Source organism: Oncorhynchus nerka, linkage group LG7, assembly GCF_034236695.1.
Source record: "Oncorhynchus nerka isolate Pitt River linkage group LG7, Oner_Uvic_2.0, whole genome shotgun sequence".
Lineage (NCBI taxonomy): Eukaryota > Metazoa > Chordata > Actinopteri > Salmoniformes > Salmonidae > Oncorhynchus > Oncorhynchus nerka.
Window position 1 is genome coordinate 67,006,814 of NC_088402.1, and position 14,450 is coordinate 67,021,263.

General features: G+C 40.9%; 2 protein-coding genes across 3 annotated transcripts in view; both read left to right on the forward strand.

Annotated features, from left to right (window-relative positions):
• The window catches only part of LOC115132617 (pleckstrin homology domain-containing family M member 2-like), an 89,294-nt gene extending 84,456 nt beyond the window's left edge, over positions 1–4,838 (forward strand). For both annotated transcript variants that reach the window (XM_065020759.1, XM_065020761.1), the window contains exon 24: positions 2,464–4,838. In XM_065020759.1, coding sequence (XP_064876831.1) covers positions 2,464–2,495 — 32 coding nt within the window. In that variant the 3' untranslated portion in view covers positions 2,496–4,838. The remainder of the gene's footprint in view (positions 1–2,463) is intronic.
• A 233-nt stretch (positions 4,839–5,071) lies between these two features.
• The window catches only part of LOC115132244 (rho guanine nucleotide exchange factor 19-like), a 34,110-nt gene continuing 24,731 nt past the window's right edge, over positions 5,072–14,450 (forward strand). Inside the window, exon 1 of the mRNA XM_029664680.2 lies at positions 5,072–5,644. The gene's annotated coding sequence lies outside the window, so the exon portion shown is untranslated. The remainder of the gene's footprint in view (positions 5,645–14,450) is intronic.

Sequence of the window (14,450 nt, forward strand, 5' to 3'; positions counted from 1 at the left end):
GCTCTACAGCTGCACCATCGAGAGCATCCTGACCGGTTGCATCACCGCCTGGTATGGCAACTGTTCGGCATCTGACCGTAAGGCGCTACAGAGGGTAGCGCGTATGGCCCAGTACATCACTGGGGCCAAGCTTCCTGACATCCAGGACCTATATACTGTCAGAGGAAAGGCCCAAAAATGGTCAAAGACCCCAGTCACCAAAGTCAAGCAGTACCGGAGCGCCAAGTCTAGGACCAAAAGGCTCCTTAACTGCTTCTGCCCCCAAGCCATAAGACTGCTGAACAATTAATCACATGGCCACCAGACCCCCCCCACACACACACTGTTTATTATCTATGCAGAGTCACTTCACCCCTACCTACATGTACAAATTACCTCGACTAACCTGTACCCCCTCACATTGACTCGGTACCGGTACCCCCTGTATATAGCCTCGTTATTGTTGTTTTTTTATTGTTACTTTTTATTCTTGTTTACTTCAGTTTATTTTGTAAATATTTTCTTAACTCTTTCTTGCACTGCACTGTTAAGTAAGCATTTCACGGTAATATCTACACATTGTATTCTGGGCATGTGACAAATAAAGTTTTATTTGAGAGAAAGCCTCTTGAGGGGAAGGAGACAAGGAGAGAAAGCATATTAAAACTATTGGGGGACACAGGCTCTTATGTGTTCACTCACCTCACTCCATTGTTTGATACAGTGCCAATAGTAAAACACCCATTACCTCATTAGGGAGTGTGTTATCCATGTTAAATATTATACCTGTGGCTACTCATTAGCTAGGGCTCCTGTTCATATGAAATTATACAGACGTACAGTAAGTAATTAAGGATATGAATTGATGACTCGTTGTGAGTCCCAAATGGCTCCCTATTCCCTACGTAGTGCACTACTTTTGACCAGGGCATCCATAGGGCTCTGGTCAAAAGTAGTGCACTATATTGGGAATAGGGTGCCATTTGGGACTCAGAACGCTCATTGAATCCACTGTAAATTTCCTGGAGTATTATGGGTGGTAAAACAGGAGACATGTTGAAGTAACTGCTTGACTGAAATGATCTAAAGCTGCTGTTATTAAGTTACATATTACACTATCACTGAAACCAATTTGGTCTTAATAAATTAATTGCAGACTTTATAGCCTTTTAAATGCCCCCCCACCAAAGGCTTGACTCAATGCCCCCCACCAATGGCTAGCCTGGTTGCTCTGTCATTCATACTCAATAAAATAAAATAAAATTCAGATTCTGTTGTCTGCCGAGTTGACAACCTTGTTGTGCACGAACACGTGCGTACACACACACACGCACACACACACACACATAAGCAATGGCTAACCACACGCAATGTTTAAAGACTGGACTACAATGGTCATAATATGGCCCCAGAAATGCTCAAGTGCTCAAAGCCTAACCCATAAAACATTAACCTAAGTTAATGCATCCATAATGCTCTTCCCCTGGAATGTGTAGTCTCTCTCTCTCGCCGCATCCCATCAGCACGAGACTGGTGCTTCCTCACCCATTGTTTCTCTTTGTGGTCATGTCAGTTGTGTGGTGGTGTGTGTGCTTCCCTGTGTTCTGACCATGCCGTTTTGGTCGTTGTGTTTCTTGTCGTGAAGGTCTTGGATGGGGTGAGTAGACAATCTCACTCCTGTAGTCTGTTGTGTTTCTATTAGGTATATATACTGAGTGTACGAAACATTATGAACACCTGCCAGGTGAATACAGGTGAAAGCTATGATCCACATGTTAAATCCACTTCAATCAGTGTAGATTAATGGGAGAAGAGGTTAAAGAAGGATTCTTAAGCCTTGAGACAATTGAGACATGGATTGTGTATGTGTGCCATCCAGAGGGTGAATGGGCAAGACAAAATATTTAAGTGCCTTTGAACGGGGTCTGGTAGTAGATGCCAGGCGCACCAGTTTGTGTCAAGAACTGCAACGCTGCTGGGTTTTTCACACTCAACAGTTTGCCATGCTTGTCAAGAATGTTCCACCACCCAAAGAACATCCAGTAAACTTGACACAATTGTGGGAAGCATTCGAGTCAACATGGACCAGCATCCCTGTGGAAAGCTTTCATCACCTTGTAGAGTCCATGACCCAACGAATTGAGGCTGTTCTGAGGGCAAAAGGGGGCTGTGCAACTCAGTATTAGGAAGGTGTTCTTAATGTTTTGTACACTCAGTGTATGTAATATTCTGATATGAAGTTTAAGGCGCACAACAAGAAAGGCCATTCTTATCAATCCATAAAAGATAATGTCTTGTAAAATGAGTTTTATGCTATAACTCAGTAACATAATATGATGTAGCACCTTTGTGTCTACTGTCTGTATGTTTGCTCTTGTGTGCTTCAGTGTTCTCTACAGTTGTTCTAACCAAAGCTGTACTCATGTTGTCTCTCCTTCCTCATTTTCTCCCTGAACAAACTCAACTGTACTGTATGCCTCGAAGCAAGCAACGCGTCCTTTGGCAACATGAGTTAGAACGGTAGTGCTGAACTTCTGTACCAAGAGAAGCAGAACAGATGGAGAGGAGGGGTAGAGGGAGATAAGAGATTCCTTTGCATTTCGGGCCCCATCAATGGATTTGTTTCCCTGTTGCTCTCCGTCTGTTGTGGTCAGTCTCTAGGTTTGTTTACGGAAGGGATGACTTATCCGCAAAGGGCCGGTGTGGTTGCAGGTATTTGTTCTAGCCAAGCTGTAACACATCTGATTCAATGACCAACTTTTCATTAAAACTTTGATTAGTTTAATAAGATTTGTTACTGCTGGGCTGGGACAAAACCTGGCACCTACAGTGGCTTTTTGCTGGTATTATTGGCCAGAACGGCCACCACCTGGTTTTCAGTATGTGAGAGTGGGTTTGTATTGTATTGACTATTAGCAGATGACTTGACCTCCTTCAACTCTGATGATTTGTAATGCTCTCACTGTGTTAAATGGACAAGCTTGATTTACTCTAACAGTAATGTTGTCTACACTTTCCTTCAGACAGCCTGCTCTGTTGTGTGTAGGTATACATAAATATTTATATATGTGAAACTGGTCCTGCTTTTCTATACTATCACTACACTATATTTGTATGGAGATAAAACCCGAAACATATCTTGTTTATCTTGTTGGTATAAGAGTTACTGCTGTACTATCGTAGGATTGAAATCCTCCTGCATGTGTTACCTGTTTTGTGCGAACTGTTTTGCATTTCAATATGAATAATGTTTACATACTGTTTTAATTACTTTATATATATATATACTGTATTTTAGTAATGGCTCATCCTATATAACTACTGCTGTACACACATTTATATTCACATACTGTCCATAATGTCTATACACATCATTCACAGACACATATACAGTATTATTTATATTCCGGACTCATTTCTGGAAGCTAATTTCTTGCAATTCTATCCATTTTCCTATGTGGTTTTGTACTGTGTACTTACAGTACATATTGTATTCTTGACATAGCTCATTGTAGTATTTATACTATTGTACATTGAATTTTAGTTACACTGTTTATACACACCGCATATTTATTTCTATGTTGGATTCTTGACATAGGTCACACTAATATTTCTACTGCTCTATATATAATTTCTAGTATATCTTGTGTAAATTCATCCAATGTATACACTGTACTTATAGATTGCATTTGGATTACTGTTACAGTGCTATTTTCGTTGTTAATTGGATTCTTTCCGACATTTCTTGATTTCTTGTTGTTCTTTCCCTTTTTTTATATTTTTAAAATTAATTATTTGTGTACCTGTTTGATATTTCACTGCATTGTTAGGTGCTACTAACATAAGCATTTCACTGCACCCGCTACAACATCTGCTTGGTTGGATGAATTTGACATTTTTGATCCTCCAAATACATTTTCAAAGTGCTAGATACTGCCACTGTCAAATAAAATCTCAAATATGTTCTCAAATTTCGAAATGCCGGAGAACTTATCTTACCAAAAAATCTCCTCCTCCCTTCCTCCCCACTCGCTCGGAAACATGACCCCCTCAGAAAAAGAGAAATCCAGACAGATGAAACCCCTCTGATTTATTAGGAGTCAGAGAGAGACAGGTGTTCTGTTAATGATTTCTCTCCCTCCTTTCCCTCTTCTCCTACGCACCCTTCCAAAATATTCCTATTGCCTTGGGCAACTCTCTCTCTCTCTCGCCCTGTCTCTTTTCGCTCTCTCTCTCGCCCTCTCTCTCTACTGCTGTAGCGTTCATGTTTTGATTGTTATGATTGCTGTGAGTGTGTTCCTTTGCCATTCAGCCTGCAGGAAGTGTGCGCTAGTACATGTCAACTAGTGGAGGCAGGTATGCAACGTGGACACAGCCTCCACCAGACACTATGTGTGTCCCAAATGGCACCATATTCTATATACTGTAGTACACTACACTACTTGTCAAAAGTCATGCACGATGTAGGCAATAAGGTGCTATTTAGGACAGAGACACTGTACTAATAGTTCTCCCCTTATACCTCAACACCACACTTAACAGAGCAGGGAAGCACTCAAAGGCAGGGAGTGAGAACCCATAACACCACCCAATTGTATTCAGTTGATGTGTTGATTGAAAAGTGTCAACTTGTCATTTATCCACAAACAAGTTGCCATTGTAAGATTGAATGTACAATATTGAGTAGTTATGAAAGCACATCAACTGCCAACTAGAGACAGAATTTATATGATTGATTTCTGGTTAATTGTTAGACATCATGAAAATAAAACTCAGAAAGTCAACTTCAAAACACGTCAGTGTTAACTGTTGTTTTTTAAATGTTTAATTAGGGAGTTACAGTGCTAGAGAGGTAGAAGCCAAGGAGTTCAAGCATGTCTTGTAGATACTTTCTTTCTGCAAACTGATATTTTTCTACCTACTTAATTACACACACACACACACACACACACACACACACACACACACACATGCCTGAGCACACACACTGTCTACTTCCCACCCCTTTCCCCCTCCTACCTGCCTGCTATCCACTTGCAGTACATTTTTGTTGACACACGAGAATCCGACCCATGCATGCATGCACACACACACAGACAGACACACTCTCACACATACTCACAGAGAGGAAATATTTTTCACTCACGCAGATGGCTGCTAGCTCACTCCTCTCTCCCTCTCTTTCTATAAGCAGGTGTTAATATGCAACACTAAACTATTAGAGACCGACAAAGAGAGAGGAGAGGGAGGATAGAGAGAATAGGAGAGAGTGCACTACCCCAACAGTAGCAGAGGGAGAGAAAGAGAGCGAGAAGGATTGTGAGCAAGGAGAGGGAGAGCAAAAGCTTAAAGAGGGATCTGCATGGTAAGTAGCCAGAAGAGCGAACACTTAAAACATTTTTTTAAAACTGCTTTTTGGTGGAGAAGGAGAAGAGGGATACAACGGAGGAGTCTGGACCCTGTCGACCAGTTCCCTTGCCTGGGCACACTGGTCTTCAGACGAGTGGAGTAAAAAGTGAAGGAGAAGGACTGAAGGGAAAGAAGCCGGGAGGAACACAAGGCAGTCATGGATAGCACATAGAGGCTCAGCCAGACGCTAGGATGGCCTGGATTCTCACACTGTCGCTGGCAACCGTCCAGCCCAGAAGCTACTGATACTCATGAGGTAGTATAGCCTATCTATCCATATGGATTCCTATCTCTCTCTCTCTCTGTGCATTGTAATGTGGAATGTAGACTCAGTGTGTACCATTGTTAGATGTTATGACCTTCGGATAAGGGTGTGGTCTGGTATGGGGCGGATTATGATGTTGAATATGAAAGTTAATATTGGCTGTGTTTTTTTTTGGGGGGGGGGGGTCAAAACAGTGCCATGGTGCTGCTTTCAGACTATTGCTTTGCTGCGGGTCAGATGCACACATTTTGAGGTAAACGGAAAAATAGATAATCAAAAACACCCTCAATTTTACATTATATTGAAAAAAGCACCAGGTCATATTATGTTATTTTCATGGCATTTGAACTGAGAGTGTGTGTTCCTCTAATGTGCAGTCGACATAATGTGCTTTTAGAGTAAGACAGTTTGTGATAGTTCAAGGGTCAATTTTCATTGTCATATGGGTGTACATAATATTTCACTGTTATGGAATTAAAATGTATTTTAAAGTGCATTTAACAACTCAATAAATGTAATAGAGTAAAATATGCACAACAACAATAACAATCCCTGACATTTGCTCTAATCCAGAGACTGACTTTACAGTCTGAGACAGTATTGTGTACTGTATAAGGATTATGTATCCATATAATGCACACAGGCATCTGTCACTACATATAGATACTTTAGGAATACCACCTAAAGTACAGATTCAAACTTTCACATCAATTATTCATTAAAATGGTAAAATATTATATTGGAAGCGTTCAGTGGTGTAAAGTACTTAAGTAAAAATACAGTATTAACTGTAAATAAAGTATTCACAGCCCTTGACTTTTTACACATTTTGTTGTGTTTCAGCCTGAATTTAAGATGGATTACATTTAGATTTTGTGTCAGTGGCCTACAAACAATACCCCATAATGTCAAAGTGGAATTATGTTTTTAGGAATGTTTTGAAATTAATTAAAAGAAAATGCTGAAATGTCTTGAGTCAGTTAGGAAAGCTAAGACCAGCTTTTCAAACAGAAATTTGCATCCTGTAGCACTAATTCCAAAAAGTTTTGGGACACTGTAAAGTCCATGGAGAATAAGAGCACCTCCTCCCAGCTGCCAACTGCACTAAAGCTAGGAAACATTGTCACCACCGACAGATCTACGATAATCGATCATTTCAATAAGCATTTTTCTACGGCTGGCCATGCTTTCCACCTGGCTACCTCTACCCCGGCCAACAGCTCAGCACCCCCTGCAGCAACTTGCCCCCCCCCCCCCCCCCGCCTCTCCTTCGCCCAAATCCAGACAGCTGATGTTCTGAAAGAGCTGCAAAATCTGGATCCCTACAAATCAGCTGGGCTAGACAATCTGGACCCTCTCTTTCTAAAATTATCAGCTGAAATTGTTGCAACCCCTATTACTAGCCTGTTCCACTTCTCTTATTGTCTGAGATCCCCAAAGACAGGAAAGCTGCAGCGGTCATCTCTTCAAAGGGGGAGACACTCTAGACCCAAACTGTTATAGACCTATATCCATCCTGCCCTGCCTTTCTAAAATCTTCAGAAGCCAAGTTAACAAACAGATCACCGACCATTTCGAATCCCACCGTACCTTCTCCACTATGCAATCTGGTTTCCGAGCTAGTCGTGAGTGCACCTCAGCCACGCTCAAGGTCCTAAACGCTATCATAACCACCATCGATAAAAGATAGTACTGTGCAGCTGTCTTCATCAACCTGGCCAAGACTTTTGACTCTGTCAATCACCGCATTCTTATCAGCAGACTCAATAGCCGTGGCTTCTCAAGTGACTGCCTCGCCTGGTTCACCAACTACTACTCAGACAGAGTTCAGTGTGTCAAATCGGAGGGCCTGTTGTCTGAACAGCAGTCTGTATGGGTGTGCCACATGGTTCAATTCTTGGGACGACTCTTTTCTCTGTATATATCCATGATGTTGCTCTTGCGGCTGGTGATTCTCTGATCCACCTCTACGCAGATGACACCATTCTGTATACTTCTGTCTTTGGACACTGTGTTAACTAACCTCCAGACGTGCTTCAATGCCATTCAACTCTCCTTCCGTGGCCTCCAACTGCTTTTAAATGCTAGTAAAACTAAACGCATGCTCTTAAACCGATTGCTGCCCGCACCCGCCCGCCTAGCATCACTACTCTGGACGGTTCTGACTTAGAATATGTGGACAACTTCAAATACCTAGGTGTCTGGTTAGACTGTAAACTCTTCTTCCAGACTCACATTAAGCATCTCCAATCCAAAATTAAATTTAGAATTGGCTTCCTATTTCGCAACAAAGCCTACTTCACTCATGCTGCTAAACATACCCTCTTAAAACTGACTATCCTACCGATCTTTGACATCGGCGATGTCATTTACAAAATAGCCTCTCTAACTTTAAGCATCAGCTGTCTGAGCAGCTTACCGATCACTGTACCTATACACAGCCAATCTGTAAATAGCACACCCAACTACCTCGTCCCCATATTGTTTTTTATCCTCTTGCTCTTTTGCACCCCAGTATCTCTACTTGCACATCATCATCTGCACATCTATCACTCCAGTGTTAATTCCAAATTGTTAATATTTTGCTGGCTGATTTATTGCCTTACCTTCCTACTCTTCTACATTTGCACACATTGTACATAGATTTTTCTATTGTGTTATTGACTACGTTTGTTTATGTGTAACTCTGTGTTGTTGTTTTTGTCGCACTGCTTTGCTTTATCTTGGCCAGATCGCAGTTGTAAGTGAGAACTTGTTCTCAACTGGCCTGCCTGGTTAAATAAAGGTGAAATAAAATAAAAATAAGTATTTAACCCATTTTTTTAATGGCAAGCCTAAATAAGTTCAGGAGTAAAAATGTGCTTGACCAGTCACATAATAAGTTGCATGGACTCACTCTGTGTGCAATAATAGTGTTTAACATGATATTTGAATGACTACCTCATCTCTGTACCCACACATACAATTATCTGTGAGGTCACTCAGTCGAGCAGTGAATTTCAAACAGATTCAACCACAAAGATCAGGGAGGTTTTCCAATGCCTCACAAAGGGCACCTATTGGTAAATAGGTAAAAAAAAAAAATAATAATTAAAAGCAGGCATTGAATATCCCTTTGAGCATGGTGAAGTTATTAATTACACTTTGGATGACGTATCAATACACCCAGTCACTACAAAGATACAGACGTCCTTCCTAACTCCCTTGCCGGAGAGGAAGCAAACCGCTCAGGGATTTCACCATGAGGCCAATGGTGACTTTAAAGTAGTTATATGGTTTAATACCTGTGATAGGAGACACCTGAGGATGGATCAACAACATTGTGATTACTCCACAATACTAACCTAAATGACAGCGGAAAGGAAGGATGCCTGTACAGAATACAAATATTCCAAAACATGCATCCTGTTTTTGTTCTGAATACAAAGTGTTATATTTTGGGCAAATCCAACATAACACATCACTGAGTACCACTCTTCATATGTTAAAGCATGGTGGTGGCTGTATCATGTTACGGGTATGCTTGTCATCGGCAAGGACTAGGGAGTTTTTTAGGATAAAAGGAAACGAAAAAGAGCTAAGCACAGGCAAAATCCTGAAGGAAAACCTGGTTCAGTCTGCTTTCCAACAGACACTTGGAGATAAATACACCTTTCAGCAGGACAATAACCAAAACACATGGTCAAATATACACTGGAGTTGCTTACCAATACGACATTGAGGGTTCCTGAGTGGCCGAGTTACAGTTTTGACCTAAATCGGCTTGAAAATCTATAGCAAGACTTGAAAATTACTGTCTAGCAATGATCAACAACGAACTTGACAGAGCTTGAAGAATTTTAAAAATAATAATATGCAAATATTGTACAGTCCAGGTGTGCAAAGCTCTTAGAGGCTTACCCAGAAAGACTCAAAGCTGTAATTGCTGCCAAAGGTGATTCTAACATGTACTGACTCAGGGGTATTTATGTAAATTAGATATTTCTGTATTTAATTCTCAATACATTTGCAAACATTTTTTTAAACTTTGTCATTATGGGATATTGTGTGTAGATAGATGGTTGAATAATTTTGTTTTAATCAATTTTGAATTCAAGCTGTAACACAACAAAATGTGGAATACGTCAAGGGGTATGCATACTTTCTGAAGGCACTGTACTAGTACTACTTAAGTCATTTTTGGGGTATCTTTACTTCACTAGGTATATAAAGTACCAGTCAAAAGTTTGGACACACCTACTGTACACATTCAAGGGTTTTTCTTTATTTTTTTCTACATTGTAGAATAATAGTGAAGACATCGAAACTATGAAATGGAATCATGTGGTAACCAAAAAAGTGTTAAACAAAGTAGGCACCCTTTGCCTTGATGACAGCTTTACATACTCGCATTCTCTCAACGAGCTTCATGAGGTAGTCACCTGGAATGTATTTCATTTAACAGGTGTGCCTTGTTAAAAGATAATTTGCAGAATTTCTTTCCTTCTTAATGCGTTTGAGCCAATCAATTGTGTTGTGACAAGGTAGGGGTAAAAGACCAAGTCCATATTATGGCAAGAACAGCTCAAATAAGCAAAGAGAAATGACAGTCCATCATTACTTTAAGACACGAAGGTCAGTCAATCAGGAAAATGTCAAGAACTTTGAAAGTTTCTTCAAGTGCAGTCGACCTGTGCAAAAGTGCAAAAACCATCAAGCGCTATGATGCCACTGGCTCTCACGAGGACCCACCACAGGAAAGGAAGACCCAGAGTTATCGCTGCTGCAGAGGATAAGTTAGAGGTACCAGCCTCAGAAATTGCAGCCCAAATAAATGCTTCACAGAGTTCAAGTAACAGATACATCTCAACATAAACTGTTTAGAGGAGACTGCGTGAATCAGGCCTTCGTGGTCAAATTGCTGCAAAGAAACCACTACTAAAGGACACCAATAAGAAGAAGACACTTGCTTGTGCCAAGAAACATGAGTAATGGACATTAGACCGGTGGAAATCTGTCCTTTGGTCTGAGTCCAAATTGGAGATTTTTGGTTCCAACTGATGTGTCTTTGTGAGACGCAGAGTAGGTCAACGGAAGATCTCCATGTGTGGTTCCCACATGAAGCATGGAGGAGGAGGGGGTGTGGGGGTGCTTTGCTGGTGACGCTGTCAGTGATTTATTTAGAATTCAAGGCACACTTAACCAGCATGGCTACCACAGCATTCTGCAGCGATACGCCATCCCATCTGGTTTGCGCTATCATTTGTTTTTCAACAGGACAATGACCAAAAACACACTTCCAGGCAGTGTAAGGGCTATTTGACCAAGGAGAGTGATGCCTCAGATGACCTGGCCTCCACAATCACCCGACCTCAACCCAATTGAAATGGTTTGGGATGAGTTGCACCGCAGAGTGAAGGAAAAGCAGCCAACAAGTGCTCAACATATGTGGGAACTCCTTCAAGACTGTTGGAAAAGCCTGTTGGAGAAGCTGGTTGAGAGAATTCCAAGAGTGTGCAAAGCTGTCATCAAGGCAAAGGGTGGCTACTTTGAAGAATCTCAAATATAAAAAATACTTTTCTGGTTACTACATAATTCCATATGTGTTATTTCATAGTTTCAATGTCTTCACTATTATCCTACAATGTAGAAAATAGTAAAAATAAAGAAAACCCTAGAATGAGTAGGTGTGTCCAAACTTTTGACTGGTACTGGATACTATATATCCAGTACCATATATATATATAGTATTCATTACTTTTAGTTTTAATTTACTACATTCCTAAAGAAAATAATGTACTTTTTACTCCATACATCTTTTCAGACACCCTAAAGTACTTGTTACATTTTTGAATGCTTAGCCGGACAGGGAAATGGTCAAATTCACGCACTTATCAAGAAAGCAACCCTACTTTCTCTGGTCTGGCGAACTCACTAAACACAATTGAAGCATTTGTAAATTATATACTGTATGTCTGAGTGTTGGAGTATGCCCCTGGCTATCTGTAATTTGAAAATCAAGAACATTGTGCTGTCTGGTTTGCTTAATATAAGGAATTTGAAATGATTTATTTTTTACTTTTACTTTTGATACTTAAGTATATTTAAAACCAAATACTTAGACTTTTACTCAAGTAGTATTTTACTGGGTGACTTTCAGTTTTACTTGGGTCATTTTCAGTTAAGGTATCTCTCTTGGGTGCTTTTCCACCACTGGAAGTGTTATTGTTTGCATTGATTCTATTTCCATCTTCTTGGGTACAGTATAGGACCTTAGGTTTTGTGAGGCTTTGAGGCTGAGGTGTAGTGGTTACAGTAGGAGGCAGGAGCTGTGAGTAGTTGCAGAGCAGGGCAGGTAAGTGCACGTCTGGAATAGGTTGGGGGGGTATTAAATGAACTGTACATTGCTGAAAGTTGGTGCTGTAGTGTTCACACACTCTTTCCACGTCTTAGTCTACACCAGGAGACAGTTCAGTTCAGCTGCAGGCCCTCTAGTGACTACACTGTAAACTGAGGAGCAGCCATGTGTGGATGTGTGTGTGTGTGTGTGTGTGTGTGTGTGTGTGTGTGTGTGTGTGTGTGTGTGTGTGTGTGTGTGTGTTGCGTGCGTTTGTGTTTCTCACAGCAGTGTTTGTGCGGGGAGCGTGTTTTTCTCTCCCTCACTCTGCCTCCTAGCATGTTTGTTTGCCCATTTAACTCTGTGTCTCATAGGAACTGCAATCTGGCTAAGCTGTTTACAGACCTTTTTGAGGAACAACCAACTGATGCAATGATGACACTCAACAGCTTAGCAATATAACTGTTTAGTGCCTGTGAGGCTATTACATGGAGGTTGTCCCAAATAGCACCCTATTCCCTATGTCGGTCAAAAGTGGGGCGGCAGGTAGCCTAGTGGTTAGAGCGTTGGACCAATAACCCGAAAGGTTGCTAGATCAAATCCCCGAGCTGACAAGGTAAAAATATGTCATTCTGCCCCTGAACCAGGCAGTTACCCCACTGTTCATAGGCCATCATTGTAAATAAAAAATTGTTCTTAACTGACTTGCCCAGTTAAATAAAGGTTCAACAAATAAATACTAGGGAATAGAGTTTCTAATCGGCTTTGTTTTTTTAACTAAGTTTGATTGAGGCCATGTCCCCAAAGACGACTTCTTGTTTAGATATAGATAGTTGATGTAACACTAATGGCTGTAGTGAGAGAGAGTGCCAAGGTGATGCTTAGAGAATACCCACAAGTCATTTAGTCTGTCTTGTGTATGACTAAGTGCGCTGTCATTGGGAAAAGACTGTGTGTGAGTGTGTGTGCCTGCGTCTGAGCCTGTGCGTGTCTCTGTCTGTGTCGGTGTCTGCTGGTTGAATGAATGTGTGTGAGGGTATATCTCTGTGTGTGAGTCTGTGCTACTGATTTGCCTACCGGCTTATAGCATATATCTACTTGCAGAAACGGATAGACATACAACAGCTGCTGCACTCCAGGCTTATACGAGGATCTGTACATAACAATGAATTAAGAGCCAATGTTTCACTTTACATAAACAGATTCAATATAGATTGCAGAATTGTCCAAGTTGAATGTATCTTTCGTTAGGAAATTAAACATATCCCTTGATCACTGACTGTTTTGCTCCTAAGCATGCAATTTTAACACCAGAATATATTGCTGTGGGAAGGAAAGTATTGACAGAGTAATTTTATCATATAGGCAAATATGATAGAATATACCATAACAAATATTGGGTAAAGTTGTGACTAAAGCACTCTTTGGATCAGACCATAATTATTGTGTGGCTGTGGGGGCTTCCCACAGTCTGTGATGTCACAGTCATATAGTAATGTTTGTTGTCTGGGGGAGGTGAAGGAGACAGCCATAACTTGACTGACTCAGACCCCACAGACAAAAACACAGCTGTGGTGGAAACATTGACAGAAGGTTGGTTCAACTATGCCTGGTGGGTTCCTTATCATCACTGATCATTGAGTCAGTGGTAAATCATTCCAGGGAAATGGCCTGTATATTACTATAAATGTAGAATATCCATAATGGTTATTATTAGTTATCATGTTATGACTATGTTGATCTAAGGTTTTCTTGCTGTGAGTCAACAGTTGAGTGATGGTCCTCTGAGTGATGGATTTTTATTTGAGGTCAAGAGTGATGTGCCTTCACTTAGACCTCGCTGAGGTTTACAACTTAATTTACTGTAGTGTACACTTTACTCCCTCCCCTTCTCTTTCCTTCATATTCCCTCCCTACGCCCCTCCCCTCCCTCTCTCTGGAGCACCTGCCCCATCACTTGTCACTCAGACAGTCTGTGCGTGTATACATGTATGCACGTGTGTGTGTTTTGTGTGTATGCATGTGTGTGCTGTGCATTTAATGTGCACTTGTGACTGTGTTTGAGTGTGTACACGTATGCATGGGTGAGAGTGGCTCGAGGTGTACAGTGGCTTCGGAAAGTATTCAGACCCCTTGACTTTTTGCACATTTTGTTACGTTACAGCCTTATTTTAAAATGCTTTAAATTGTATTTTTCCCTCATCAATTTACACACAATACCCCATAATGACAAAGCAAAAACAGGTTTATAGACATTTTTGCTCATTTATAAAAATATCACATTTCCATAAGTATTCAGACCCGTTATCCAGTAGTTTGTTGAAGCACCTTTGGCAGCGATTACAGAGTCTTCTTGGGTATGACGCTACAAGCTTGGCACACCTGTATTTGGAGAATTTCTCCCATTCTTCTTTGCAGATCTTCTTAAGCTCTGTCAGGAGCGTCGCTGCATAAATATATTACCAAAAATGTTTTTAAAAA